The 27,775-nt window shown below is 45.1% G+C and overlaps 1 protein-coding gene across 1 annotated transcript in view; it reads right to left on the reverse strand.

The window, feature by feature from the left end:
• kcnt2 (potassium channel, subfamily T, member 2) overlaps window positions 1-27,775 on the reverse strand; it is a 311,774-nt gene that overhangs the window by 240,188 nt on the left and 43,811 nt on the right. The window contains 1 exon segment of the mRNA XM_055641239.1: window positions 4,618-4,798. Within this exon segment, the coding sequence (XP_055497214.1) occupies window positions 4,618-4,798 (181 nt within the window).

Below are 27,775 nucleotides of genomic sequence, written 5' to 3' on the forward strand. Positions count from 1 at the left end.
AGGGACAAGGAATGACTGGGTTGGGACAAGTTTTTGATTATGTTGGCTGCTTGTCCGAGACAGCGAGAAGTGCAGTTGGAGTCAATGGTGGGGAGTCTGGGCTGTGGGAGGGATATGAATCATGTGCAGGCAGAGGAGCACCATGTTCGCCAGTGACACTGTGGGCCAAAGGGCCTGTTCCTGTACTGTTCTCTGTTCTATTAACATGAACAACATATCTACAAAGCCCGATGAGTAATTTTCTTCTTTTGTAAAATAATTGTAATGTACTCAATTATTGTAAATCAAACATTTACAGTTTCCGTAAATATAAATAAAAAGATAATTAAGTATTTACATGAATTAATTTCTAGAGAAAACAAATGCTCCTTTTAACATTCAACTATTTGTGGGATTAGGATGTGTGCTAGGGAAAACATGGGCATTTAATTAGTCGTACTAACTTTTACCTACAGACCTATACAATTTGTTAGTTTACAAAATATCCAGTTAACTGCTAATAACGTTAGCCTCTGGAGAAATTGCTTCAAAGCCAAATCAGCGCTCCAGTATTTATGTCAGGATTGAGTTCACCAAAATAACACCAAGGTTAAGCTAAAGTCAAGGCAAAAGGATTAAAATAATTCAAGTATGACTAATTACTCAATGGTGGGAAAAAGTTGCCCTTTTGTAGGGAATGTAATTCACAAATGACAAATGTAAATGCTAATTGATTAATTAATTGCCTTCATTATTTCCTCTTATGTATTTGAATTTAGGAGTTTTTCCATTTAGTTTAATTTAGTTTAGTTTAGTTTAGTTTAGAGATACAGCATGGAAACAGGCCGGGCCGACCATCGATCGCCTGTTCACACTAGTTGTATGTTATCTCACTTCTTCATTCACTCCCTACACACAGGATAATTTACAGAGGGCCAATTAACCTGGGAGGAAACCACAGCACTTGGAGGAACCTCACACAGTCACAGGGAGAAAGTGCAAACTCCATACACAGACAGCACCCAAGGTCAGGATCGAACCCGGGTCTATGGCGCTCGGAGGCAGCAGCTATACCAGCTGTGCCACCCTACAACATTCGGACTGAAGAAGGGTCCGATCCCAAAACTTCACCTATCCATGTTCTCCAGGGATGCTGCCTGACCCGCTGAGTAACTCCAGCCGTTTGTGTCCTTTTATGGAAACCAGCATGTGCAGTTCCTCCTTTCAATATTCTGACTGGTTCTGAGATATGAGAGGCACAGTCATAACTAGACTTCTTGAAGGAAAATAACAGTGAAGTGCTGGCCAGTTTAGTGTAGGAAGAGTGTTGAAGATGATTAATGATGAAGTTTAATCATATTGTACTGCTCCAGCTAACACAGGCCCTTGAGAGTGTTTCACTGCAGTACTTTCAACATTCAGCCTAAATCCAGTTGTGAACTGAGCAAATGTTTTCTCTCAATCTGTTCCACAAAAACATTTTCCACTTTATTTGACAATTTGCTCAAATTTGGTATAAATCAAAATGATTACAAGGCAGCACGGTGAGGCAGCAGGTAGAGCCACTGCCTCACTGCGCCAGAGACCTGGGTTCGATCCTGACCTCGGGTACTGTCTGCGTGTGGAGCTTGCACGTTCTCCCAGTGACCGCGTGGGTTTCCCTAAGATGTGCGGATTTGTAGTAGGTTAATCGGCCCTCTGTAAATTGCCCCTAGTATGCGGGATGTGGTGTGAAAGTGGGATAACATAGAACTAGTGTGCACGGGTGAACAATAGTCGGCGTGGATTCTGTGGCTTCGAAAGGTCTAATTCCATGCTGTATCTTTCAATTAATCAATTACACGCAAATTCACACATTATTAATCAGCCAGCAGAATAATGAACGTCAAGCTAGATATACATTAGAGATAGAGTTAGGAAGGGATTATCTTTAGATCACTTTAGAGTACTTTATTTCAATGGATTGGATATACTCCAACAATTTGCCAGTGATCTCCAAATCACCTGTAACAATCTACACAGAATAATTTTACATAGTTGATATATAACTGGCAGTTTTACTTGATGTTCTTTGCTTGGCACAATTATTATTTATTTATGGAACTGACAACTATTGAATGGCAGATAATCAACCGTCCGTAATTTCAAGAGACGACAGTTTCATTGTAATACATGCGGAAAATTGAACAATCAAATTCTTACTTGTTGCAGCTTAACACGCCCTTGTATGCAATAACACAGAGACATAACATTGAACATAGAACAGATCAGCACAGGAACAGGCTCATCGGCCCACACTGTCCGTGCCGAAAATGATGCCAAGTTAAACTGATCTCTGGCTGCACGTGGTCCATACCCCTCCATTTACTCCATATCCATGTGCCTATCTTAATGCTTCAAATGCAACTATCATATCGGCCTCCACTAAAACCCCTGGCAGCCCATTCCAGGCACCCACCGTGCTGTGTGAAAAAAAAAAAATTGTCCCTCACATCTTTAAACATTATTCCTCTCTCTTTAAAGCTAAGTCCTCTAGTCTTTGGCATTTCCACCCCGGGGAAACAGATTCTGGTCATCTATCCCACTTATACCCATCAAATTTATAAACCTGTCAAGTATATCCTCAGCTTCATATATATATATATATATAATCAATAATACCACAAATTAATAACCCTAATACCCAGTAATTATAATAGGGCAAAAACTGAAGCCCATAGATTATACGATTAAAATAAAGAAAATAAATATGTTAAAGTAGGCCTGAGATAAAATAACCATATAACAATTACAGCACGGAAACAGGCCTTCTCGGCCTTCTGCCGAACACTTATTCTCCCCTAGTCTCATCTACCTGCACTCAGACCATAACCCTCCATTCCTTTCCCGTCCATATAACTATCCAATTTATTTTTAAATGATAAAATCGAACCTGCCTCCACTGGAAGCTCATTCTACACAGTTACCACTCTCTGAGTAAAGAAGTCCCCCCTCATGTTACCCCTGATGTGATCATTAATTGAGAAATATGCAAATTTTACAAAATACACAGCAGATTATGTTGAGATCATTGTAGTTTAGTTTATGTTATTGTCACGTGTACCAAGGTACAGTGAAAAGCTTTGGTTGAGTGTTAACCAGTCAGTGGAAACACAATGCATACAATTGCACCGTGTACAGATACATGATAAAGGGAAACTTTACAGTATAGGACCTCATTTCCATACGAAATGTGTTAGACAGCTTAGGGTCATACTGCACGGAAACAGGCCCTTCAGCCCAACTTGCCCATGCCGACAAAGATGCCCCATCTACACTAGTCCCATCTGCTCGCGTTTTGCCCATATACCTCTAAGTATTTCCTATCCATGTAAGGTCCAAGTAACTTTTAAAAGTTGTCCTACTTTACATTGGTTTTTGCACTATCATGGTTTAGTTCATTCAGAATGTCAGAATTATTGTATATTAATTATTCTTGCTGTTGCGTCTAATGTGCCTTTAAAGCTGCAGCAAGTAAGAATTTCATTCATGTTTTATTTAGGTACGTATGATAATTAAACCCCTTTGACCCAATGTGTATTTAAAGCTGGAGCAAGAAAGAATTTCATTGCTCCGGTTCATGTCCAATGCATATAACAAATAACCACCCTTGAAATATCTAATTAATGTAAACATTTAATGAAGAAATTGCTCTGTACATTTGCAATATTTTTCAGATTGGTGTAAACTCAGTTCCAGGCTTCTATCTATCCATGATTTGTGACAATGTTGAAGAAGACTAGTTTTGCACATATACCTCTAAACCTTTCGTATCCATGTGCCTGCCCAAGTGTCTTTTAAATGCTGTTATAGTTAGTACCTGCCTCAACTACCTCCTCTGGCAACTAGTTCCACACACCCACAATCGCTGTGTGAAAAAGTTCAGAAACCCTCAGATTTCTATTAAATCCCCTCTCACAACCCAATGTCCCCTGGTTCTTGATTCCTCTACACTGGATAAAATACTCTGTGCATTCACCCTATCTATTCCCCTCATGATTTTGTACACCTCTATAAGATCAACCCTCAGCCTCCAGCACTTCAAGGAATAAGATCCTAGCCCGCCCAACCTCCCCCTATCAGACTATGTGCACTCGGGTTTAGGGATGGCTTTGGCATTGAGTTCAGCAAAGAGATGGTGGGCCAAAGGGCATGTTCCTATGCTGTACCAAAGGGCATGTTCCTATGCTGTACGTTTCTATGTTCTATTTATTTACATTCATATAAATGTTGTTATAGCACCCACCTCAACCACCTCCTCTGGCAGCTCGTTCCATACACCCACCACCTTCTACATAGAAAAAGTTGCACCTCGGGTTTCTATTAAATCTTTCATTCCCTCACCTCTGTCCTCTGATGCCTGATTCCCCTATGTTCCTATGCTGTACTGTTCTATCAATTTATTTATATCATATAAATGTTGTTATTGTACCTACCTCAGACAGCTCGTTCCATGTGCCCACCATTCCCTGCGAGAGAAAAGTTGCTCCTCGGGTTCCAGTTCAATCTTTCCCCTCTCACCGTAAACCTATGTCCTCTGGTTCCTGAATCCCCTACTCTGGGTTAAAAACATTCACCCTGTATGTTTCCAATGCTTACCTGTATCGGCAACACAACGAGGGCCACACAGATCATGATGACCACAAGGAGCTTGGAGGGCCAAACTTTGGGGGTGACATCTCCGAACCCCACGGTGGAGAAAGTCACGATGCAGAAGTAAAGGGAGTCGAAGAGGGTCAGGTTATTCCCTGCTCTCTCCAAGTGCTGTATTCCACAGATGCTGAAAGGTAGAAGAGTTTTGAGGTGTTAGAAAACAGTTTTAAAGTCTAATAAAACTGTGTAGGAAGGAATTGCAGATGCTGGTTTACACCAATGATAGATACCAAAATGCTGGAGAGAAGGAATGGGTAAAACTGTACAGGGTAAATGAACAGGAGATAGTTATCTATTCCCAAGTCCTAAATTGCTCAATAATCTCATGAGATTTATCATCTCCTTTCTTCACCTGAACAACCATTGCTACTGTGGCGACGGGGATGAGGCCACGTTCGGCAGTGACCACACCGACACTCGCAGTCCGGTGAACTCACGTGATATATTTTATTTACAGTGGTAGGAAGTTTTCAGGACCACATAGGGGCGCTGTCCATTGCGGTCAGTGATGATCTCGGGCTTGTCCCGGCAGCTCAGTCCTGGTCCTCTGGAGGACAAGGCATGACAACCTCAGGCTTCTCCCTGCAGTTCACCCTTGCCTCAAGAGGAGGTGCTGACAGTACAGGTTTCTTCCTGGCAGCTCAGCTTTGGGCATGAAGAGGTGATGCTGACAGTGTCTACCAGGTGGCTCAGTCTTTGCCACCGTGTGTGTGGACGCAGTTCCTTGAAGTTTGTGGGCAGGAAGGGGCACTGGCATCTCACACTTGCCACAGACATTCTTGGTGGAGGCACTGGTTATTTATGGCTTCTTCCCGGCAGTCCAGTCTTGGCCACATGGTGGCAGCGGTGGTCCCAGGTTTGTCCCAGTGGCTCAGTCTCCCTTAAACCTGTGACGGGAAACACAGATGGCAGGAAGGCAGGCTCCCCACTTTCTCTCCCTTCCTCACTCACTCCTTCTCCTTCACTCCCTTCTCCCCCTGATGCCTGTTTTTTTAGGGAGTAGGCTGTCAAAGGTGAACGAATGCCAACTAATTGGCCCCAGCTGTTACCAGTGATGCTGAGGATGGGCCTCTCCTGACCTGTCAGCCAGTGACTGGGATCCAAGGACATTCAAGGGAGGGGGCACTCTCATGCTACTTTACAGAAATAAGGAACTGCAGGTGCTTATTCATGAGAAATGGCATTAACTCTCATAATTTCCCTCAGATGCTGCCTAATCTGCACAATGTTTCCAGCATTGTTTATTATTTACTTTCAGATTATGAGCACCACAATATTTTTTGATTTCACCAAAAATTCCAAAGTGACCTCCAGGTTCAAAACAGCTTCTTCCCAACAACCATTAGGCTCTTTAATACCAGTAACCATTAACTAAATTATCTTGGTTGCACTAAGAACTGGGATTTTTGGACACAATTTTTGTTTTTTTCATAATTTAGTTTTTTTAATTTAATTTAGAGATACAATCTCATCGTTGGATTGCAACCTTGTCGTGGTCGTGGAGCTGGTGTGTCTCAGTGACCCCTAGAGCTATGCCAGCGGGAGATTCATCTCCTGTTAGGGTCTCCCAAGCTGGACAGGTCGAAAGGTAGAGGCGAGACGAAGAGTGATCCACTGGTCCTCCAGGTTGGAGGTTGAGCACAGGGCTAACAACACGGTCTCGTAAAACAAATATGTTACGGAAACAGCAACTGAAGGAATCAACACTACTGGGTGGAGGACCTTCGTTGCTGCCCTACATGCCAGGAGGCATCATAGGCAGTAAGTAAGTAAGTTAGAGATACAATGCGGAAACATGCCAATCGCCACACTGAGTGATCAGACCTTGCATTAGTACTATCCTACACACTCGGGACAATTTACAATATTGCATAAGCCAATTAACCTACAGACCTGTAAATCTTTGGAGTGTGGGAGAAAACGGGAGCACCCGGAGAAAATCCAAGTGGGCACAGGGAGAATTTACAAACTCCATAGAGTCAGCACCCATTGGATCAAACCCGTGTCTCTGACGCTGTAAGGCAGCAACTCTACCGCTGCACAACTGTTCTACAGTATGTTATGTATGAGTATTGAGTTTACAGTTCTGTTCTGCTGCTGCAAGCAATATTCTTTGTTCTGTTGGTGACATTTATGACGATTGAATGCATAAAAAAGGCACAAAGTGCCGGAGCAGCTCAGCAAGTCAAGCAGCATCTCTGGGGAACATGGATAGGTTTTTGTGATTTTTATTTATGTATTTACGTACAGAAATTTATTTGTTGCTACTTCCCGAGCAACTGTGCAATTGTTCTTTCTAACTATATTTTTCTTGCTGTCATCCAGTATAAAACCCATTTTATTCCATGTTATATCTGCAGACAAAAATCGCCTCAGCAAAACTGAGCACATATTTATACTGAGTTTATTCAATTGAAAACAAGTTAAACTAATGTTTTTACCCCAGAATTATACCGTACATCCCATCAGGCAAACGGTATAGAAGTGTGAAAACGCACACCACCAGATTCGGTGACAGTTTCTTCCCAGCTGTTATTATGCAACTGAATCATCCAACCATAACCAGCGAGCAGTGCTGAACTACTTTCTACCTCCTTGGTGACCCTCGGACTACCCTTGATCGGACATTGCTATCTTTACCTGGCACGAAACGTTATTCCATTATCATGTATCTACACACTGTAAATGGATCAATTGTAATCATGTATAGTCTTTCTGCTGATTAGATAGCATGTAACAAAAGCTTTTCACTGTACCGCGGTACACATGACAATAAACTAAACTGAATTGAGAAAAAACTGAACATATTTGTTAATATTGAAATTGGGTTTTCATTTGCTCAAGGTTTTACCATTGAAAGACTTGAGGATTTGTAGACATGATTAGAATTGTGGATTGCGATGAGAGGGACACAGCTGGTAGAGCTGCTGCCTCACAGCGCCAGTCTTTGATTATATTGGCTGCTTTGCCAAGGTAGCGTGAAGTGTAGATAGTCATTGCTGGGGAATCTGGTCGGTTCGATGGCCTGGGCTACATCTACAACTGTGTGCAATTTCTTGCGCTGCACTGGGGATAAGTTGTTGACATAGCATGATTGCTAGGTTAATAAGTTGCAGAGAGAAAGATATCATCGACTGAGAATTGAAGAACTGTAGGGACTGCTCAGCAGGTCCACAATCATTCCCACTGCTCCGTCCCCTCCTAACCTTTATTTCTTACTTCCCCAGTTTCCTTCTGGATAATTGATTGCAGGATTTTGACACAGGCAGTGATCAGAGATGCTGATCCTTTCAGTTAAACGTTGTTGCAAACTACAGACACACAGGATTGATCTCCTGCTGAAACATATTCACTATTGGTGGTGGCACAGCGGGTAGTGACCCGGGTTCGATCCTGACCTCGGGTGCTGTCTGTGGGTGGAGTCTGCATCTGTTCACCATGCATCCGTGGATTTACGCCCGATTCAAAAGACGTACAGGTTTGTAGGTAATGGGCCCTCTGCAAATTGCCCCCTACTGTGGAAGTGGTGTGGACTCGGTGGGGCAAAGGGCCCGTTTCCATGCCGTATCTCTAAAACAAACGATTCACAAGCATAGTGGGAATGTAGCGTATAAATGCCCCTGTAGACCATGCACCATGTAGGATTGGGCCCTGGCTACCTGGCCAGTGGGACGATTGTACATTTCCGCTCCAATTCCAGTTTTTAAGGATTTGACTGCTGCAAGCATGTTGCTAATGCATGAATCCTATGCTGGGGTGAATCACTCCATCCAAGTTTTTGATGATGGGACTTCAACCAGAAGTCAACATTAAATCATGCATTAAACTAATATTCGGTAAACTGCAATAACCTGCTCTGTGATCATTGAGCAGTACTGATAGCTTCACAACTGGGGCAGCACGATGGCAGAGCGTTAGAGTTGCTGCCTTACAATGCCAGGGAGCCTGGTTCGATCCTGACTACGGGCTCTGCCTGTATGAAGTTTGTGCGTTCTCCCTATGACCGCGTGGGTTTTCCCCAGGTGCTCCGGTTTCCTCCCACACTCCAAAGACGTGCAGGTTTGTAGGTTAATTGGCTTTGGTAAAAATTGTAAATTGTGTGTGTGCTGGTGTAACGGCTATGGCTGGTCAGCTTGGACATGGTGGATCAAATGGTCTGTGTCTGTGCTGTATCTGTAAACTAAACTAAACCATCACACATAAAGCTAAGCACGATGACATAGACACATACAGTATGGAAACAGGCCCTTTGCCCCAACTCGTCCATGCTGAACAAACCGCCTCAAATTCACGAGTCCCAGCTGCCTGCCAAATGGCCCATATCCCTCTAAAGCCTTCCTATCCATGTTCCTATTCAAATGCTTTAAATCACGTTATAGTACCTGCCTTAACTACCTCCACTGGCTGCTCGTTCTATATACCCACCACGCTGTGTGTGAAATCGCTGCCCTTCAGATTCCTATTAAATCTTTCCCCTCCCACTTTAAACCTATGTCCTCTGGTTCTTGATTTCCCTATTCTGGGTAAACATCTGGTGCATTTACCAGATCTATTCCTCTCACAGGGCTGCCAACTCTCACGCATTGAGCGTGAGAGTCACGCATTTCGTGAAATTCTCACGCTCTCACGCTGATGACAGAGGTTCTCACGCTCAACAATTTTTAAATAAATAAATAAATAGTCACACCCTTCCACACTCACCAATGAGAATAATTTTCTGTCGGCGGGTTTCCCATAAAGAAAGAACAATTTGATTGGCTTAAGCCCAGCGCACACTATTTATAATGGCAATGTAGGCAAAAATTGTCTCCGGAGTCGCTGGGATGAATCTCGGGCTAAGTCTTCGCTCCGATGCCCGACCTCCGGGTCACTGACCCTCGCCTCCCCCGGACCCCAGCTGGACATGGAGCACCTGGGCCGGCCTGCATTCCAGGGGCGGGAGAGATGGAAATGCTCCCTGGACATCGCCAAGTCTCTGCTCTGGCACTGACACTGACATACACACTCTCACACAACCAAACACTGACACACACAAGGTTTAAAGGGATATGGGCCAAATGTGAATAAATGGGGCTAGTTTAGATGGGGCATCTTGATCTGCATGGACGTTGGGTTGAAGGGCCTGTTTCCATGCTGTAAGACTATGACACACTGTAGAAATGGTGCAATTGCTCTGGAGGATCCAGGGGTGATTTATGAATATATTGGCAGGGCTGGAATTTTTTTTTCACTTTGAAGAAAGATTTGATAACTGGGATTATATTCTCTGCAGCAACGGAGGTGAAGAAAATACCTAGGTGAGATGAATAATAATATGAGAATAGGACCTGTTTTGCTTAACAAAGAGTGTAAGAAGGAACAGCAGTTGCTGGTTTAAACTGAAGATAGACACTAAAAGCTGGAATAATTCAGCAGGACAGGCAGCATCTCTGGAGAGAAAGAATAGGTGATGTTTCGGGGCGAGACCTTCAGACTGAAGAGGTTGAAAACCAGCCATAATACCCAATGACTGGAGACGTGTGTTATCCAACAAGGGGCAGAAATCAGAATCATGTGATCATCTTTATTGACGTGACACCATAATAAATATATTACAGGAAAAATAATTGAATGGGGTGTCATGGTGGCACAGCGGTAGAGTTGCTGCCTTACAGCACCACAGACCCAGATTTGATCCTGACTACGGGTGCTGTCTGTACAGTATTTGTACATTCTCCTTATGACCACATGGGTTTTCTCTGGATATTCCGGTTTCTCCCACATCCGAAAGAAGTGCAGGTTTGTAGGCTAATTGGCTTCTGTAAATTGTCCCTGGCATGTAGGATACAACTGGTGTATGGTAGATTGCTGGTCGGTGTGGACTTTGTGGGCCCAAGGGCCTGTTTCCATATATATGTTTTACATATATATCTTAATTTCAGGGCTGCCAACATTGGGTGAGAGTTGAGAGTGAGAAACTGCAAGGGAGCGTAGCGACCCAGGGGTGGAGGGTGAGGGAGAGGGTGTTCCCCCTCCCATAGTAGGCTCTGGAGGCGGTACTCACCCGGTCCGCTCCTGGCTCCGGGCCGGGGTTAAAACTCCATGGGGTGTGGACAGAGCGGTCGACGAACATAGAGCCGCCAGAGGTGAGGGTGGGAGTTGTGTGCCATGCCTCAGGGAGGAAGGGGACGGGGGTTGGTGCTGGTAGTTTGATAGCCCTGCTTTAAACCAATCCCCTCTAATGCTTGAATCACATATCCTGGGAAAAGACTGCATTCACCTGATATTCCCCTCATGGTTTTTACTCGCATCTAAAACAATTTTTGCTTTATTTTGAACTTTCAGTGTCCGCAGATATTTGAGCGTGAGAATTTTGTGAAATGCGTGAGTCTCACGCTCAATGCGTGAGAGTTGTCAGTCCTGCTAATAATGCAAACATTTTACCCCACTGCTATAAAAGCACTAAATGTAGCCGCCAAGGAACGCAGGGGCGAGACATACTAAGGGACTGTGGTACACTGTGAATTCGACAGAAGGATGGAGGGTTGGGTGTTTATGCGTGCTATTTTCGTGATATTTATTTTAGTTGTTTATCTTTTAATATTTTACCTTGTATGTATCGTTAGCTTTTAGAAATGTTTGAATGGTGCACTGACTGGCTGACATTTTTAAATTTCGTTGTACATGGTTCATGTTACAATGACAATAAAGAAACTATTCTATTCTATTCAAGTTCCAATTGTTTGGACAAAAATCACTTATTACTGCTTTATAACAGTTAAGTTACTTTAAGACCATTTCAGAAATGATGGCACTCAACAAACAATCAACTAACAAATTAAAGCAAATTAAAAAGAAATAACATGTTCCCTTTCCTGACTCGACCTCATAAGTACTTTAACGCTGTTAACAGAGCAAAGGGATATTAATCTCAAGAATCAAAATGGGGAAAGTGGGGGCAATTTTGCTTAAATGGTCATTCTAAGCCCATTCAGATCTTCATAGAGTCAGAGTTATACAACATGTACGTGGCTGGCCCAATTTGTCCATAATGATCAAGTTGGCATTCTGCGTGCCCAGGGACTGGCTGCCGTTCCCAGATCAGCTCGTGTCCCAGGGACTGGCTGCAGTTCTCAGGTCGGCTCGCCTGCCCCGACCCTGCGAAAACAAATTGAAAAAAAACTTGTTTTTTCGGGTTACGGGCCGGATTCAGCCCGTGTGCCGTAGGTTGCCGAACCCTGTCCTAGATGTTTGGCCTCATTGTGGTCCTCCCCATGTTTTACAACCGATTCACCTGGTTAGTTTTATCTCCGGCTGCTTCATGTTGTCGGCGGCTGCACATCCAACCAAGAAAGAAGAGAAGAGAAGAGAAGAGATGCGACGTCACTCACAGCCGCCAACTGACGCGCTTCCCCAGACCGCACAGATCGTTGTGATATGGCGCAAAAAGACAAACTGTGCAGGGACTGAAGACAGCGTGAGAATTCTGTCATCAGCGTGAGAATTCTGTCATCAGCAGAATCGGCTGAAATGCGTGACTCTCAAGCGTGAGCGTTGGCAGCCCTGTCTAAGGCCAGGATGTGACAACAAATGCACAGGGAGACACATACACAAAGGAAGACACACACACACACACACACACACACGAGACACACACACACACACACACACACACACACACACACAGGGAGACACACACACACACACACAGGGAGACAGACACACAGGGAGACACAGACACACACGGAGACCCAGACACACACACACACAGGGACACACACACACACACACACACACAGACACACAGAGCCACACACACACAGGGAGACACAGACACACATGCAGACACACACACACACATGGGGAGACACACACACACACACACACACACAGGGAGACATGCAGAGACACGCACACACACATGGAGACACACACAGGGAAACAGACACACACACACCTTTCCTTCCCCCCCTCCATCCTCCCCCTCCCTTTCCTCCCCGTCCCCCCCCCCTTTCCTCCCCTCCCTCTCTTTCCTCACCCTCCCTCTTTTTCCTCACGCTTCCTCTTTCTCCCCTTTCTCCTTCCCTTCCTTCTATCCCTTACTACATTCCCTCCCCTGTCTCTCTTTGCCTCCATCCCTCCCTTTTTTTCTTTCTCTCTCTCTCTCCCCTCCCTCTCTTTCCCCGGCCACCCAATGGGGTGTCTGGCGGGCACGGTGTAGCGTGGTTTGGCGGCGCTGGCGCTGCCGTGCGAGTTGAACGGCAGGAAGGAGGGAGGGAGCGAGGTTGCCGCGGCAGCCGGAAGCGCAGCGCACGCAGACGGCGCACAAAAGCGCTGACACCCGCTGCCCGGGACCAACGGGCTTCCCCAATCCGTGCAGATCGCTGTCATGTGGCGCAAAGAGACAAACTGTGCAGCAAAGATCCTATAGCTGCGAGCTCTGCTATACAGCTCCGCTATAGCTCCTACAGCTCCACCAGCTCCTCTATAGAGCTCCGCTATAGGATCTTTGCTGTGCAGGGACTGAAGACAGCCTGTCAGCGCGAGAATTCTGTCTTCAGCATGAGGGCGTGAGAATTGGCTGAAATGCGTGAGTGTCACGTTCAAAGCGTGAGAGTTGGCAGCCCTGTAATTTCATTGAACGATATACGGTTGAATATGTGGCATTATTTTTGTCTTGTTTCTATAGTCAAAGGGTAAGGTTGATTGATTTATTTGTGCAGAACAGTGATGGAAGTCTGACTCCTCTTGCCTTGTTTCTATGTTTTTGTTTCTCTATATATATGCATAACAGCATGAATTATAATCTGATTTCCATGCATGAATATACTGAGGTAATTCATGTGCTGCACCTGTTGATCAGAGCCCGGCTCTACTGTGGAATGTAATTAGGAACGTAATTTAGCCTAACCTTATTCATACCTAATCCAATTTGAAGCATAAATGTTGCATTCAAGTGCAGGTTAAAAGACTCGCTACAGTATGCATCAGATTGCACAATTTCAAGCTGAAAAATGCAAAAGTCCCTACCATAGGAGGGGGTACACATCCCCCTCTTGGTCGCTATGCTCCCTCGCAATTTCTCACTCTCGATTCTCACCTAATGTTGGCAGCCCTGTCTCATGAACTTATACGCTTCCATAAGATATATATACATGAATATACATGGATTAAAGATAGGCCGAGGGTCTCCAATGAGTTTGAAAGTAGACCATCAGGTAAAAGGTACAACCCAGGCCATCACGCAAACAAACCTCCCTTCCATTGAGCCCATGTTTTACCTCACGCTGCCTTGGCAAGGCCTGCAGCATATTCAAGGATGAGTCACACCTCGATAACTCCCTCTTCTCACTTCGCCCATCGGGCAAAAGGTTTCGAGGAATGAAAACGCACACCACAAGATCATTCACATTGTTCCCTGCATACGTACACCATGGACGGCTCGATTGTAATCATGTATTGTCTTTCCACTAACTGGTTAGCACGCAACAAAAGCTTTTCACTGTTCCTTTGTACATGTGACAATAAACTAAACTAATTTAAAACAAAATCACCCCTCAGCCTCCAGTGCTCCAAGGAATAAAATCCAAGGCTGCTCTAAAGGCCAGGCCCGCCAGTCCTATCGACATTCTGTGCTCCTTCGAATGGACAGGGTTTTCTTGTTCTCTTTTTTAACCTACCCGGGTTCCAGTTCCTAAGCTCCCATTTACGTTGCGACATTCACTGAAAAATGTATTGTATTAATTTTTGCGAGAGAGTTTTATATTTAAAAAAAAGTGAATTCAAAGAATGTTGGAGTATTGATTGGAAATATCCAGCAAGTCCGACAGCCAGCACCACCAAAATCCTGAGCATGCCGGAAAAATGTAGCTTTTATTTTAGATACAATTTACCCATCAAAAGCAGTCACAAATTGGTTCAATATAATAATAATAATAATAATAATATCTTTTATTGTCATTGCACGTCAGTGCAACGAGATTTAGTATGCAGCTTTCAACCGATGTAAGAGAAAAGTAAAATAAATAAATAAGCCTTGTGATGTGACCATCCGTGGGAGACAGTCCAGGGGGGATGGGGGGCACTCAGCAGGGCAGGTTCAGAGCCGCTATAGCTCTAGGAATAAAGCGGTTTCTGAATCTGGAGGTTCGGGCGTAGAAGGCCTTGTATCGTCTGCCGGAGGGAAGTAGTTCAAACAGTCCGTTACAAGGGTGTGAGGAGTCTTTATGGATGCTGGCGGCCTTCCTGAGGCACCGTGTGTGGTAGATGCCCTCCAAGGCACCCAGGTACGGTGAAAAGCTTGGTTTAGAATGCTATCCAAACAGGTCAGATATAGCACATATAAATCCAATCAAGCCAAAAACAATAAAAAATAGGTAGAGCAAAGGATAAGAGTGCAGAATATAGTTCACAGCATTGTAACACATCAGTTCCATAGACAAATTCCTATGCCCTCAGTGAGGTGGAGGCGAGTCGGACAGTACTCTTGTTTATGGAGGGACCGTTCAGAAGGCTGATCACAGAGGAAGAAGCTGTTCCTAAATCTGGTGCAGCGCGCTTATAAGATTCTGTATCTTCTGTCGGACAGGAACGGAGAGAATGAGGAACGTCCGGGGTGGGACAAGTCTTTGAATACGTTGGCTGCTTTTCCGAGGCAGTGGAATGTGTGGATGGAGTCAATGGTGGGGTGTCTGGGCTATGTAATGGACTGGGCGACATCCACAACTCTCTGCAATTTCTTGTGGTCTTGGACAGAGCAGTCCCCAAACCAAGCTGTGACGCAACTCAACAGTATGTTTTCTATGGTGCATCTGTAAATGTCACTGAAGACATGGCGACTTTCCTCCGTCTCCTCAGGAAGTCGAGGCATTGGTGTGCCTTCATGGCTGTTGCTTCAATGTGGTTTGTCCACGATAAATCGCTGGTAACATTAACGTTTAAGGATAAGGGGGAAGTCTTTTAGGACCGAGATGAGAAAAACATTTTTTCACACAGAGCGTGGTGAATCTGTGGAATTCTCTGCCACAGAAGGTAGTTGAAGCCAGTTCATTGGCTATATTTAAGAGGGAGTTAGATGTGGCCCTTGTGGCTAAAGGGATCAGGGGGTATGGAGAGAAGGCAGGTACAGGATACCGAGTTGGATGATCAGACATGATCATATTGAATGCCGGTGCAGGCACGAAGGGCTGAATGGCCTACTCCTATTTTCTGTTTCTATGGAACATGAAGCTCTCAACCATTCCCACCAGAGGCCTCTTAGTAGGTCTCAATGGACCCGAACAGGTCGTCATGGGATTTGGTGGGCCAGGGGGCCAGTTTCCATGTTTTATCATTCAATCAAACCATCTGCTCAACAAAAATCTCTTCACCTGTATCCACCTATCACTTGATAAGCTCTGTCTTCCACCATAATCCCCCCACCCCGACCACAAAGAATGTCTCTTTACCAGCTTTCTCCCCCCTACTAGAATCAGTCTGAGGAAGCATCCCGATCCAAAATGTCATCTGTCCACTCCCTTCACAGATGCAGCCTGCCCGCTGTGTTCCTCCACTGCCTTGTATTTAACTTTGTAGTTCCCCCTTTCATTTCCCCGTCAACCGAAACTTTGGAACTTAGAACTTGTATCAGTGAATGGTCTTCCATCCTTCATCTCACTCATTCTTCAGCAACACGGATGCAATTTAGCCGATTCCGATAATTTGGCTGACTTTATTTTCTTCTTCATAGGCAGAAACATAACCCCAGTACCCCCTCCCTCCCTCCCTCCCCCACCCACTCCTCCCGAATCACCACTTCACACCCACTAACAGCCCGACTCCAGTCTGTAAAGACTGGGCCCTCATCCACAACCCACTCTCTCCTTGCTGCCCAACATCAGTCTGCCCACTTCTCCATCACTAACAATAGCAATTGAGGCGGTGGAAAAGCTATTCAGGAGACAGAAAAGCCGGAAATCTCCAGGACCGGACATGGTTTCCCCCTCTACCCTCAAGCTCTCTCTGTGCCGAACAACTGGCACCAATCTACACAGACATTTACAATCGGTTCCTGTAAACCTGCACTGTCCCTGCCTCCTTCAAAGTCTCACTATTGTTCCCGTACCCAAAAAGCCAAGGATTACTGGTCTTAATGACTACAGGCTGGTTGCACTGACCTCTACAATCATGAAGACCCTTGAAAGACTTATGCTGGCCAAGCTGAAAAATATCACAAACCCCCTGCAGTTTGCACACCGGACCAATAGATCAGTGGAGGACGCAGTCAACCTAGGCCTGCACTTCATCCTCCAGCACCCAGACCACCAGGGGATCTATGCAAGGATTTGTTTGTGAATTTTAGCTCTGCATTCCAAACTAGCCCCTACACTCCAAACTCTTCCAGTTGACTGTGACTGAATCCCTCTGTCAGTGGATCTCCAACTTCCTGACAGACAGGAAACAGCATGTGCGCCTGGGAAAGCACTTCTTGGAACCGCCGACACTCAGCATAGGAGCACTGCAAGGCTGCGTATTCTCCCCTCTCCTCTACACCAACGACTGCACCTCCACAGACACCTCTGTCAAGCTTCTCAAGTTTGCAGATGATGCAACCCAGATTGGACTGATCCAGGATGGGGAGGAATCTGCCTACAGACAGGAGGTGACACAGCTGGTGTCCTGCTGCCATCTGTACACCTATAGCTCAATGTTCTTAAGACAGTGGAATTGATTGTAGACTTTATGGGATCTACCCCTCTCCTGACCCCACTCACCATCAACATTACCACAGTCACATCTGAGGAGTCATTTAAGTTCCAAGGAAAAATCATCTCCAAGGACCTCAAAAGGGGAGCTACCATCCACTCCACAGTCAAAAAAGCACAACAGAGGATGAACTGCATGCGGCAGTTGAGAAAACACAATCTGCCACAGGCAACGGTGGTCCAGTTTTATACTGCCACCATAGAGTCTGGCCCAGGGGCGGAAATCGCTGTCAAAACATGGGGGTGTGGGGGGATACAATCTCTTGGTGGCCGCACGCGCATGTGTACACACACGCGAGACTTCAGCCGTGGGCCCTGTGGACGGTAACATCGGGAGCTGACCTGGTTGGTGACCGACTCTGAACTCCAGCAACAGCAGCTTAATCCGCCCCAAAGCGTGGGGCTTCAATCGGCCCGTCCGTGGGGCCTTTCATCGCCTGGCGTGGCTTAAAATCGGCCGGAGGGGGCTTCAACATCGGGAGCCTCGATCGTCTCGACGCAGCAATTTGGCAGCAGGGCGGTGGAAAATCCCATGGCCGATTTTAAGCCGCATCGGGCGATGAAAGGCCCCGCGAATGGGCCAATTCAAGCTCCGCTCTATGATCTTTGCTCCACCAGGACGTCTCCCTCTTCCAATCACCGCGCTCTATCCTCAGTCCTGCCCCCCTACATCCGCCTCTGACCGACACCTCCATCCACCAATCATCGTGCTGAATCATGGCCCGCCTCCCCCACTGCCTGCTGACCGACGTCCCTCTCATCCAATCTGCGCCCTCGATCATCAGTCCCACCACCACTGTCTCACGGAAAACGGAGTTTTTTTAATAGATTTTTTTTCCACAAAATTTCAAAATCAAGATTACAAAACATTGGGGGTAATTGTCCCCCATCTGTCAAAGCATTGTGGGGGGGGGGGGGGGGGGGATCATGCCCCACAGTCCCCCCCCAGGATTTCCGCCCATGGGTCTGTCCTCACCATCTCCATCATGGTCTGGTTTTGCTCAGCCACCAAGCACGGCACCCGGAGGCTGCAGTGCATCGTTCGATCAACCAAGAAGGTTATTGGCTGCAACCTTCCCCCCATCGACGAACTGTACACTGCAAAGGCCAGGAAGAGAGTGGGCAAGATCATCTCTGACCCTTCTCACCCTGACCACAAACTCTTTGAATCACTTCACTCTGTAAGGCGACCCGGACAGTCAAAATCGCCAGACAGACAGACATAAAACAGTTTTTTTCCCATGAGCAGTAGATCTACTCAACAGCAAAACGTATGTAGCCTCCTTTAGCTCTGGTATTTTATTTCATTCTTCATGTTTAAATTATGTTTTATTTTTAATTGTCTACTGCATATGCAATTAACACGAGCAAAGTACCAAGGCAAATTCCTTGTATGTGTACATACTTGGACAATAACAGTAATTCAATTCAATTCATTGATGTCAATCAAAATCATTACCATTGGGCCCTTTTCACATCAATTCTGCTACATTTAATGTGCCTTTTTTGTGAAAATACCTGCAAAATATTGGTTTCATCTTTCAGCCATTTCTTCGGGTGCCGTGTTAATCTCATTATCTGAGAACCATTCAGACCCATATTTTCACAGTTCTTTTCCTCTCATTACAATTAAATTGTGTAAGCTTCTACAATGTTTTAATATATTACTTCCTAATTTACCATCATCGATCATCGTTCTTCATTGTTTATCATAAAGTTGTCCAAACCTTTAAGCTTAATACTTACGACACTAACCTCAACTACATCAGTCTTTCACCCTTATTCCTTCACACTTAGTCTTTTCTTCTCCGACCTTCATCCAATCATCTGCCTATCAAACCTATATACACACCTATCACTCACAAGACTTTGTCCTGCCCCCACCTCACTTCCAGCTTTCTCTCCCGAACTACAAAATCTGAAGGTGGTTTCTGGCCAAAAACATCGCCTGTCCATTGTTGGTTTTGAGTCCTTGTAATAATAAAGACATCACACCTTGGCAGGTTATACGCTGCTTATTTAGAATAAAAAACTACAAGCTCTTACTTGAGAGTTAACTTCATACTGAAGAGTGCAGTAGATCGCGATGCTAATAAGCCAGTGGGCGTAATTACAAAAGTATGGCTCAGAACACGAGCCGCTGATCTACATCCATGTTCTCCAGAGATGCTGCCTGACTCTCTGAGTTACTTCAGCAATGGCATTTCCTTGTATCTCTAGATCACTGCCTTTGCAGTAAGGACTTTGTTTTTCTTTGCATTAGTATCGGGGGTTATTACTTTGTGGGATTTTTATTATATGTTATCCATGCATGGTGTGTTTACAGGCCTGTTCAGCTGCTGCAAATGAGAAATTCATTGTTCTGTTGTTGGTACACATGACTACAACACACTCGTGACTCTCCCAGTAAAATGGTAAGTGTTTCTGAAAATAGCTTAATCTTCTTCCAGTTTAAGCTGCCTGCAAAGTTCACATTTTCAACAGAAAAACATTTAGGGTAAATGTTGTAAAATTTCTTTAAATACTTTTGATTTTAGAGATACAGCGCGGAAACAACCCCTTCAGCCCACCAAGTTTACATCGCCCACCAATCAGCCATACACCAGCTCTATCCTACACACTAGGAGCAATTTACAGAAGATAATTAACCTACAAACCTGTACATCTTTGGGATGTGGGAGAAAACCAGAGTACCCAGAGGAAGCCCATGTGGCCACAGTGAGAACATGCAAACTCCACACAGATAGCAACCATGGTCTGGATGAAACCGGATCTCTGGCGCTGTAAGGCAGCAGCTCTACTACCATCGCACTGTGCCGTTCCCATGTTTTTTCCATTATGTATAAATTTACAGTTTTTTTAAATTTAGCTTTTATCAATGTACCGTTCAAAACTAAATAACTGGCTTTCAGTGTGTACTGGAAATGTCTCCCTCATTACATCAGTGTCCATTCTCCGAGAGCACAGCAAATGCTGCACAATGCCTCGACGGCAATGAATTATTTGCTTATCCAGTTGCATAAGATTAACATTGCCTAAATACAAACAGTATTGTTAAAAGTGGACAATATTGGTTCAACCTTCAACCTCAAGCATCTGGTTTACGGTAACTGATTAGTTTCAATAAATTACGGGAAGCCTCCAGTGTATGCCAGAGTAAATATCCTTTCACTTGACTGAGCAATCCCAACATTTTTTTATATTACTTAATAATTGGTGATAATGCTACTTTTTGGGTAGTACAGTGATGCAGTGGTAGAGTTAGTGCAAGTGACCCGGGTTCGATCCTGACTACGGGTGCTGTCTGTATGGAGTTTGTGTGTTCCCATTGTGAGTGCGTGAGTTTGTTCCGGGTGCTCTGGTTTCCTCCCACACATGGTGATCTCTGGCTGGCACAGACAGGGTGGACCAAATGGTCTCTTTCCGTGCTGCATCTCTAAATCTAAGACTTTTTATTTTCTGATCATAACAGGTACCAAATGATAGGAGACACAAGCATCTGCAGACGCTGGTTTACAGAAAAAAGTGCCAGAATAATTCAACAGGCCAGGCTGCATCAGGTAGCACTGGGTACTAAATTAACTTGGTTTTAGTTATTTTTTTTTTTTTTTTTTAATAAATAAATACAGCATGAAAACAGGTCCTTTGGCCCACCAAGTCTACACTGTCCACTGGTCACCCGTTCATATTAGTTCTATGTTTTCCCACTTTCTCATCCAATCCCCACACATTAGGGGGCAATTTACAAAACCCAATTAACCTACAAACCCGCATGTCTTTGGGATGTGGGAGAAAACCAGAGCACCCAGTGGAAACCCACACGGTCACAGTGAGAATGTGCAAATTCCACACAGACTGCACCCGAGGTCAGAATCGAACCTGGGCTTCGGGTGCTGCAAGGCAGTGGCTCTACCAGCTGCGCTTCTGTGCTGCCTTGAAAGACACTTCATAAATAAGAATTTATTTGACTCTGCAATACTAAAGATAATGAAGTTTTAAAAAACACACATATAGCTTCATTTGTAGTCCAGTACAGCTTGACTGATGCACACTTTATACTTTTATAGTTCTTGATCACATCAAAACTTGAAAATGTAATGTGACCACTTCCAAGAAAAGATTAAATCTCAGTAGAAGCTGAAAGACCATGGTGATTAATTCCAACAGATATCACTCTATTCATGATCAAAAGCTGCACGTACTGTATCTCAGTCGAAGGCCCTCTGGGCCTGTTTCCTCGCTGTGTCTCTAAAGTCTAAAGACAGAAGACAGTCTACATCAGAGGTGTCATGTTGCTCTTCCAATTTTAGAAGCATGCCCAGGCACAAAGACGACATTTGCAATCACACTCCAAAAGCGTCCAGGTTTGTCGGTTGTGTAGGAAGGAACTGCAGATGCCGTTTTAAAACAAAGATAGACACAAAAAGCTGGAGTAACTCAGCGGGTCAGACAGCGCCTCTGGAGAAAAGGAATAGGTGACGTTTCGGGTCAAGACACTTCTTTGGAAGAAGGTCTCGACCCGAAACATCACCTATTCCTTTTCACCAGAGGTACTGTCTGACCCGCTGAGTTACTCCAGCTTTGTGTCTATCCAGGTTTGTAGGTTAATTGGCTTTGGTAAACTTGTAAATTGTCCCGAGTGCATGTAGGATAGTGCTCGTGTTAGCGTGTGGGGATCGCTGGTCAGTATGGTCTTGGTGGGTCTTTTTCTGTGTTATATCTCTAAACTAAAAAGATCCGAATCAGAAGGGTGGGGCTATTGATTTAGCCTAATGCCCCTGTCCCACTTAGGAAACCCGAACGGAAACCTCTGGAGACTTTGCGCCCCACCCAAGGTTTCCGTGCGGTTCCCGGAAGTTGCAGGTGGTTGCAGTTAGTGGAAGCAGGTATGGAGACTGACAAAAACCGAACTGCACCTTGGGTGGGGCGCAAAGCCTCCAGAGGTTACCGTTCAGGTTTGCTAAGTGGGACAGGGGCATACATTTCCACAACATGTTGACGGGTTACCCTGGGAGCATGGAGAGTGGCAGGTGGAGAAACAGTAAAACCAAGGCCTATAGCTTACAAATTGACCATATAACAAAAAAAGTGTTGAAAAAAAAAACTTGATGGTCAATGGTACTTTACTGTCACAAGTGCAACCGCACAATGAACTTATTTTCCTGCACAAAGTTCAGTGAGGTATTACCAGGCCCAAGCACAATCCCCGATTAACAAAGTATACAGAAATAGTCCACCAAGAGTGCATGCAAGACTGCATCCAAAATCCAGTCAGGTCTGTACTTTCAAGTCAGGTCAGGCAAGATAGTTCCTGTTCCTCTGTGCTTATCAGTAGCATAGATCTTATAAAAAACATACGAGCCCACAATGTCCATGCCAAACATGATGCCAAATTAATCTAATCTCCTCTGCCTGCATGTGATCCATATCCCTCCATATTCATGTGCCTATCTAAAAATCTCTTACCCGCCACTATCGTATCTGCCTCCACCAGCACTCCTGGTAGCTTGTTCCAGGCCCCCACCACCCTTTGTGCAACAAAAATCTTACCCTGCACATCTCCTTTAAATTTTTCCCTTCTCACCTTAATGCTATGTCATCTAGACCTTGATCCTTGCACACTGGGAAAAAGATTCTGACTGTCTACCGTATATCTGCCAAGATCAATTTTTATCTGCCTGCACGTGATGCATGTCCCTCCATTCCCTGTATATCCATGTGCCTATCCAAAAGTCTCTCAAACGCCACAATCATATTGGCCTCCACCACCACCCCTGGCAGCACATGCCAGGCACCCACCACCCTCCGTGTAAAAAAAACAAACTTGCTCCGCACATCTCTCTTAAACTTTGCCCCTCTCACCTTCTAGTATTTGATTTTTTTCTTCCTAGGCAAAAGGCATCAAGTTAGGTTCAGTAAGTCATGACAAAATGGTCAATGTTTGAAAATGCTATTGAATAAGGATTTGGTACAATGATTGAACAAACTCGGTTACTGCCAGCTTGTATGATCTCTCCTGGAATCAGGCATTACAACTTTTTTTATATTCAAGTCTGAAGAAGGGCTCGACCCAAAACGTCACCCATTCCTTTTCTCCAGAGTTGTTGCCAGAGCCGCTGACTCACTCCAGCATTGTGTTTCTATCTCTGGTGTAGACCAGCAGTTCCTTCCTACACACATTTTCATATTTCAATTGAGACTCACTATTAAATGTTGAATAATTGAAAATCCAATTATATTACACTTCAAAAGTGAGGATTTCGATTCCGCACGCAGTCAATTTTATTGTTTAATTAATTCCAAAACTACTGGTACAAATTTATTGTGCATGACCTAGGTGTAAATGATAAAAATATTATATATTCAAAGTTTTGCACGTGATAAAGGTGTGAGAAATGCTTGCTTTAACAAATCAGGACATTGAGTGTAAGAGTCAGGATTTTATAACGTTGCTTTACAGCACCTTGGTTAGGCTGCATTTGGAATATTGTGTACAGTTCTGGTCGCCCCATTACAGGAAGGATGTGGAGGCTTTCAGGAGGATTCAGAACAGATTTACCAGAATGCAGGCTGGATTGGAGGATAGGGTGGACAAACTTGGATTAGAAGGAAGGATGTGGAAGCTTTGGAAAGGGTGCAAAGAATGTTTACCAGAATGGTGCTTGGGTTAGTGGGTATTAGCTACATGGCGAGGTTGGATAGACTTGGATTGTTTTCACTGGAACATTGGAGGGTGTGGGGAGACCTGATAGAAGTGTGCAGTTTGCACGTTCTCCCTGTAACCATGTGGGTTTCCTCCGGGTGCTCCGTTTTCCTCCTACATCCGTTTTCCTCCTACAGTAACTAGTAGCGTGGATAGGGGGAGAACCAGTGGATGTGGTGTATCTGGACTTCCAGAAGGCTTTCGACAAGGTCCCACATAAAAAATTAGTATACAAACTTAAAGCACAAGGCATTGGGGGTTCAGTATTGATGTGGATAGAGAACTGGCTGGCAAACAGGAAGCAAAGAGTAGGAGTAAATGGGTCCTTTTCACAATGGCAGGCAGTGACTAGTGGGGTACCCCAAGGCTCAGTACTGGGACCCCAGCTATTTACAATATATATTAATGATCTGGATGAGGGAATTGAAGGCAATATCTCCAAGTTTGCGGATGACACTAAGCTGGGGGGCAGTGTTAGCTGTGAGGAGGATGCTAGGAGACTGCAGGGCGACTTGGATAGGCTGGGTGAGTGGGCAAATGTTTGGCAGATGCAGTATAATGTGGATAAATGTGAGGTTATCCATTTTGGTGGCAAAAACAGGAAAGCAGACTATTATCTAAATGGTGGCCGATTGGGAAAGGGGGAGATGCAGCGAGACCTGGGTGTCATGGTACACCAGTCATTGAAGGTAGGCATGCAGGTGCAGCAGGCAGTAAAGAAAGCGAATGGTATGTTAGCTTTCATTGCAAAAGGATTTGAGTATAGGAGCAGAGAGGTTCTAACTGCAGTTGTACAGGGTCTTGGTGAGACCACACCTGGAGTATTGCGTACAGTTTTGGTCTCCAAATCTGAGGAAGGACATTATTGCCATAGAGGGAGTGCAGAGACGGTTCACCAGACTGATTCCTGGGATGTCAGGACTGTCTTATGAAGAAAGACTGGATAGACTTGGTTTATACTCTCTAGAATTTAGAAGATTGAGAGGGGATCTTATAGAAACTTACAAAATTCTTAAGGGGTTGGACAGGCTAGATGCAGGAAGATTGTTCCCGATGTTGGGGAAGTCCAGGACAAGGGGTCACAGCTTAAGGATAAAGGGGAAATCCTTTAAAACCGAGATGAGAAGAACTTTTTTTCACGCAGAGAGTGGTGAATCTCTGGAACTCTAGAGGGTATTAGCTAGTTCATTGGCTATATTTAAGAGGGAGTTAGATGTGGCCCTTGTGGCCAAGGGGATCAGAGGGTATGGAGAGAAGGCAGGTACGGGATACCGAGTTGGATGATCAGCCATGATCATATTGAATGGCGGTGCAGGCTCGAAGGGCCGAATGGCCTACTACTGCACTTAATTTCTATGTTTCTATGTTTCTATGTTTCTATCCCAAAGACGCAGGCTAATCGGCCCTCTGTAAACTGTCGAGGGAATGGGTGGAAAAGTGGGATAACATAGAACTAGTGTGAACGGGTGATTGATGGTCAGTGTGGACTCAGTGGGTTGAAGATCCTGTTTCCTGGCTGCATCTTTTTCATCAAACAGTCAAAATGGAGAGGAAAGGCTCAGAAGGTGATGGAAAACTTTAAGGTAATTCACATTTTTTTTTAGCTCAGTTAACTTAAAATGTATTTAATTTCAAAGCAATTATTTCTCTGGTTTTGACAGCGAGTAAATCCTTAGCAGGAATTAAATGACTGTCAAAGCAGTTCACAGGCAGGCTCTCCAAATTACATCTCAAACACGATCTTCAAAGGCTACTTGGTAAACCTAATTCTTGTGCAATCAACCAGAAAATCTTTTAAAAACTGCAGCAGAAGGTAAAATGTAATAATTCAAGAAAAAAAACGTAACCCTTCTCTGGCAACCAACTCTCCAGGATTCAAGTCTCTCTCTATTTCTTAGTTTAGTTTAGAGTTCAGAGGAAACAGGCCCTCTGGCCCATTGAGTCCGCCCAGACCAGCAATCACCTATACACTAGTTCTATCCTGCACAGTAGGGACAATTTACAGAACATGCAAACTCTGTACAGCCAGCACCCGTTGTCAGGATTGAACCCGGGTCTCTAGTGCAGTAAGGCAACAACTCTACTGCTGCGCCACCATGCCACTCAACTTTAACAATATGTTCCAATCTGCGACTGTTCCATTGAAACAGGTTGAGTGTTGTATGTTTTACACAAAATAAAGTGGTTGGTTTTTGTTTCCACAAAGTTCTTCCTTGTTGACGGAAACTTGGCATTGGCATTGAAATCATCAAACTATACTTTGCAGCAAGTAGGATTCTTAAGAGTTATAGTCAGACAGCCTGGAAATAGGCTCTTTGGCCCAACTTGCCCTTGCTGACCATCATGTCCCATCTACACTAGTCCCAAAAATTGCCACTTTTCATTTCACTGCACATCTCGTATGTGTATGTGACGAATAAACTTGACTTGACTTGATTGGCCCATATCCCTGTCCTATCCATGTACCTGTCCAAATGTATTTTTAAATGTTGTCATAGTACCTGCCTTAACTACTTCCTCTGGCATCTCGTTCCATACACCCACCACCCTTCGAGTGAAAGAATTACCCCTCAGATTCCTATTAAATCTTTCCCCCTCATCCTTTGCCTTCTTGCGATACCCTGGAAAGTTAATTTCAAATGTAAGTGCTTACAATCAAATACAGGTGCACAACCTTTTATCCGGTGTTCCAGAAACCGAAAAGCTCCGAAAACCGGCCATTTTTTCCAGATGTCGTCTGCGCACCAAAGCTCGCGTTTGGCGCCAAACTTGACCCAAAACGACCCACGGTCAACCCAGGTCTGTACTACTGTAGCGGCTGCCTCCTCCCTGGAGGCGGGAGACGCTTAAACATCTGTAAATCATTGCTTAAATGTTAGTCAGTTAGTTTGGAGGGCTTTTATGTGAAGGGGGGTGAAGGGGGAAACTTTAATTCTTAGTCCCCTACCTGGTCGGAGAGGCGGGGAGCGGTCAATGCCTTACCGGGTCGCTGTGCAGTAAGCTCCGCAGCGCTGTGGCCGGTGGGGGCCGCGGGCGGCGCCGGTTGTAGCTCCGACCCCGGCAACTCTACCCCTGGCTGCGAGGCGCTCCAAATCCAGCGCGGCCCGCGGCCGGATGCCCCAGCTCCGCGAATGTCGGGAGTCGGCGGCGTCGCAGCGCTGGGATACCAGCGGGGTGCGGGCAATGCCTTACCGGGTCGCCGTGCGGCAAGCTCCGGAGCGCTGTGGCCGCCGACACACAACATCGCGGAGCGTCGCTGGATTTGGAGCCGCGCAGCCAGGGGTAGAGTTGCTGGGGTCGGAGCTACAACCGGCGCCGCACGCGGCCGGACGGAGCCCCCAGCTCCGCGAGGTTGGGAGTCGCCGACCAGGTAGGTAGGGGACTAAGAATTAAAGTGTCCCCCTTCACCCCTACACCACCACCACCACATAAAATCCCTCCAAACTAACTGACTAACATTTATGCAATGATTCTCCCGGTCTCCGGGGAGGAGGCAGGTGTTCCAGACTTTTCAAGCCGCCCGCGCTACCTACCTAATCTACGCTAAAAATCTTCCATTCTGAAATCCGAAAATGTCCGAAATCCGACAAGTGTCTGGTCCCAAGGCTTTCGGATAAAAGGTTGTGCACCTGTACATGTTCCAATGCATTCACGATCATGTTTTACATAACCTAAACAC

The sequence above is a fragment of the Leucoraja erinacea genome, chromosome 10, assembly GCF_028641065.1.
Source record: "Leucoraja erinacea ecotype New England chromosome 10, Leri_hhj_1, whole genome shotgun sequence".
NCBI lineage: Eukaryota > Metazoa > Chordata > Chondrichthyes > Rajiformes > Rajidae > Leucoraja > Leucoraja erinaceus.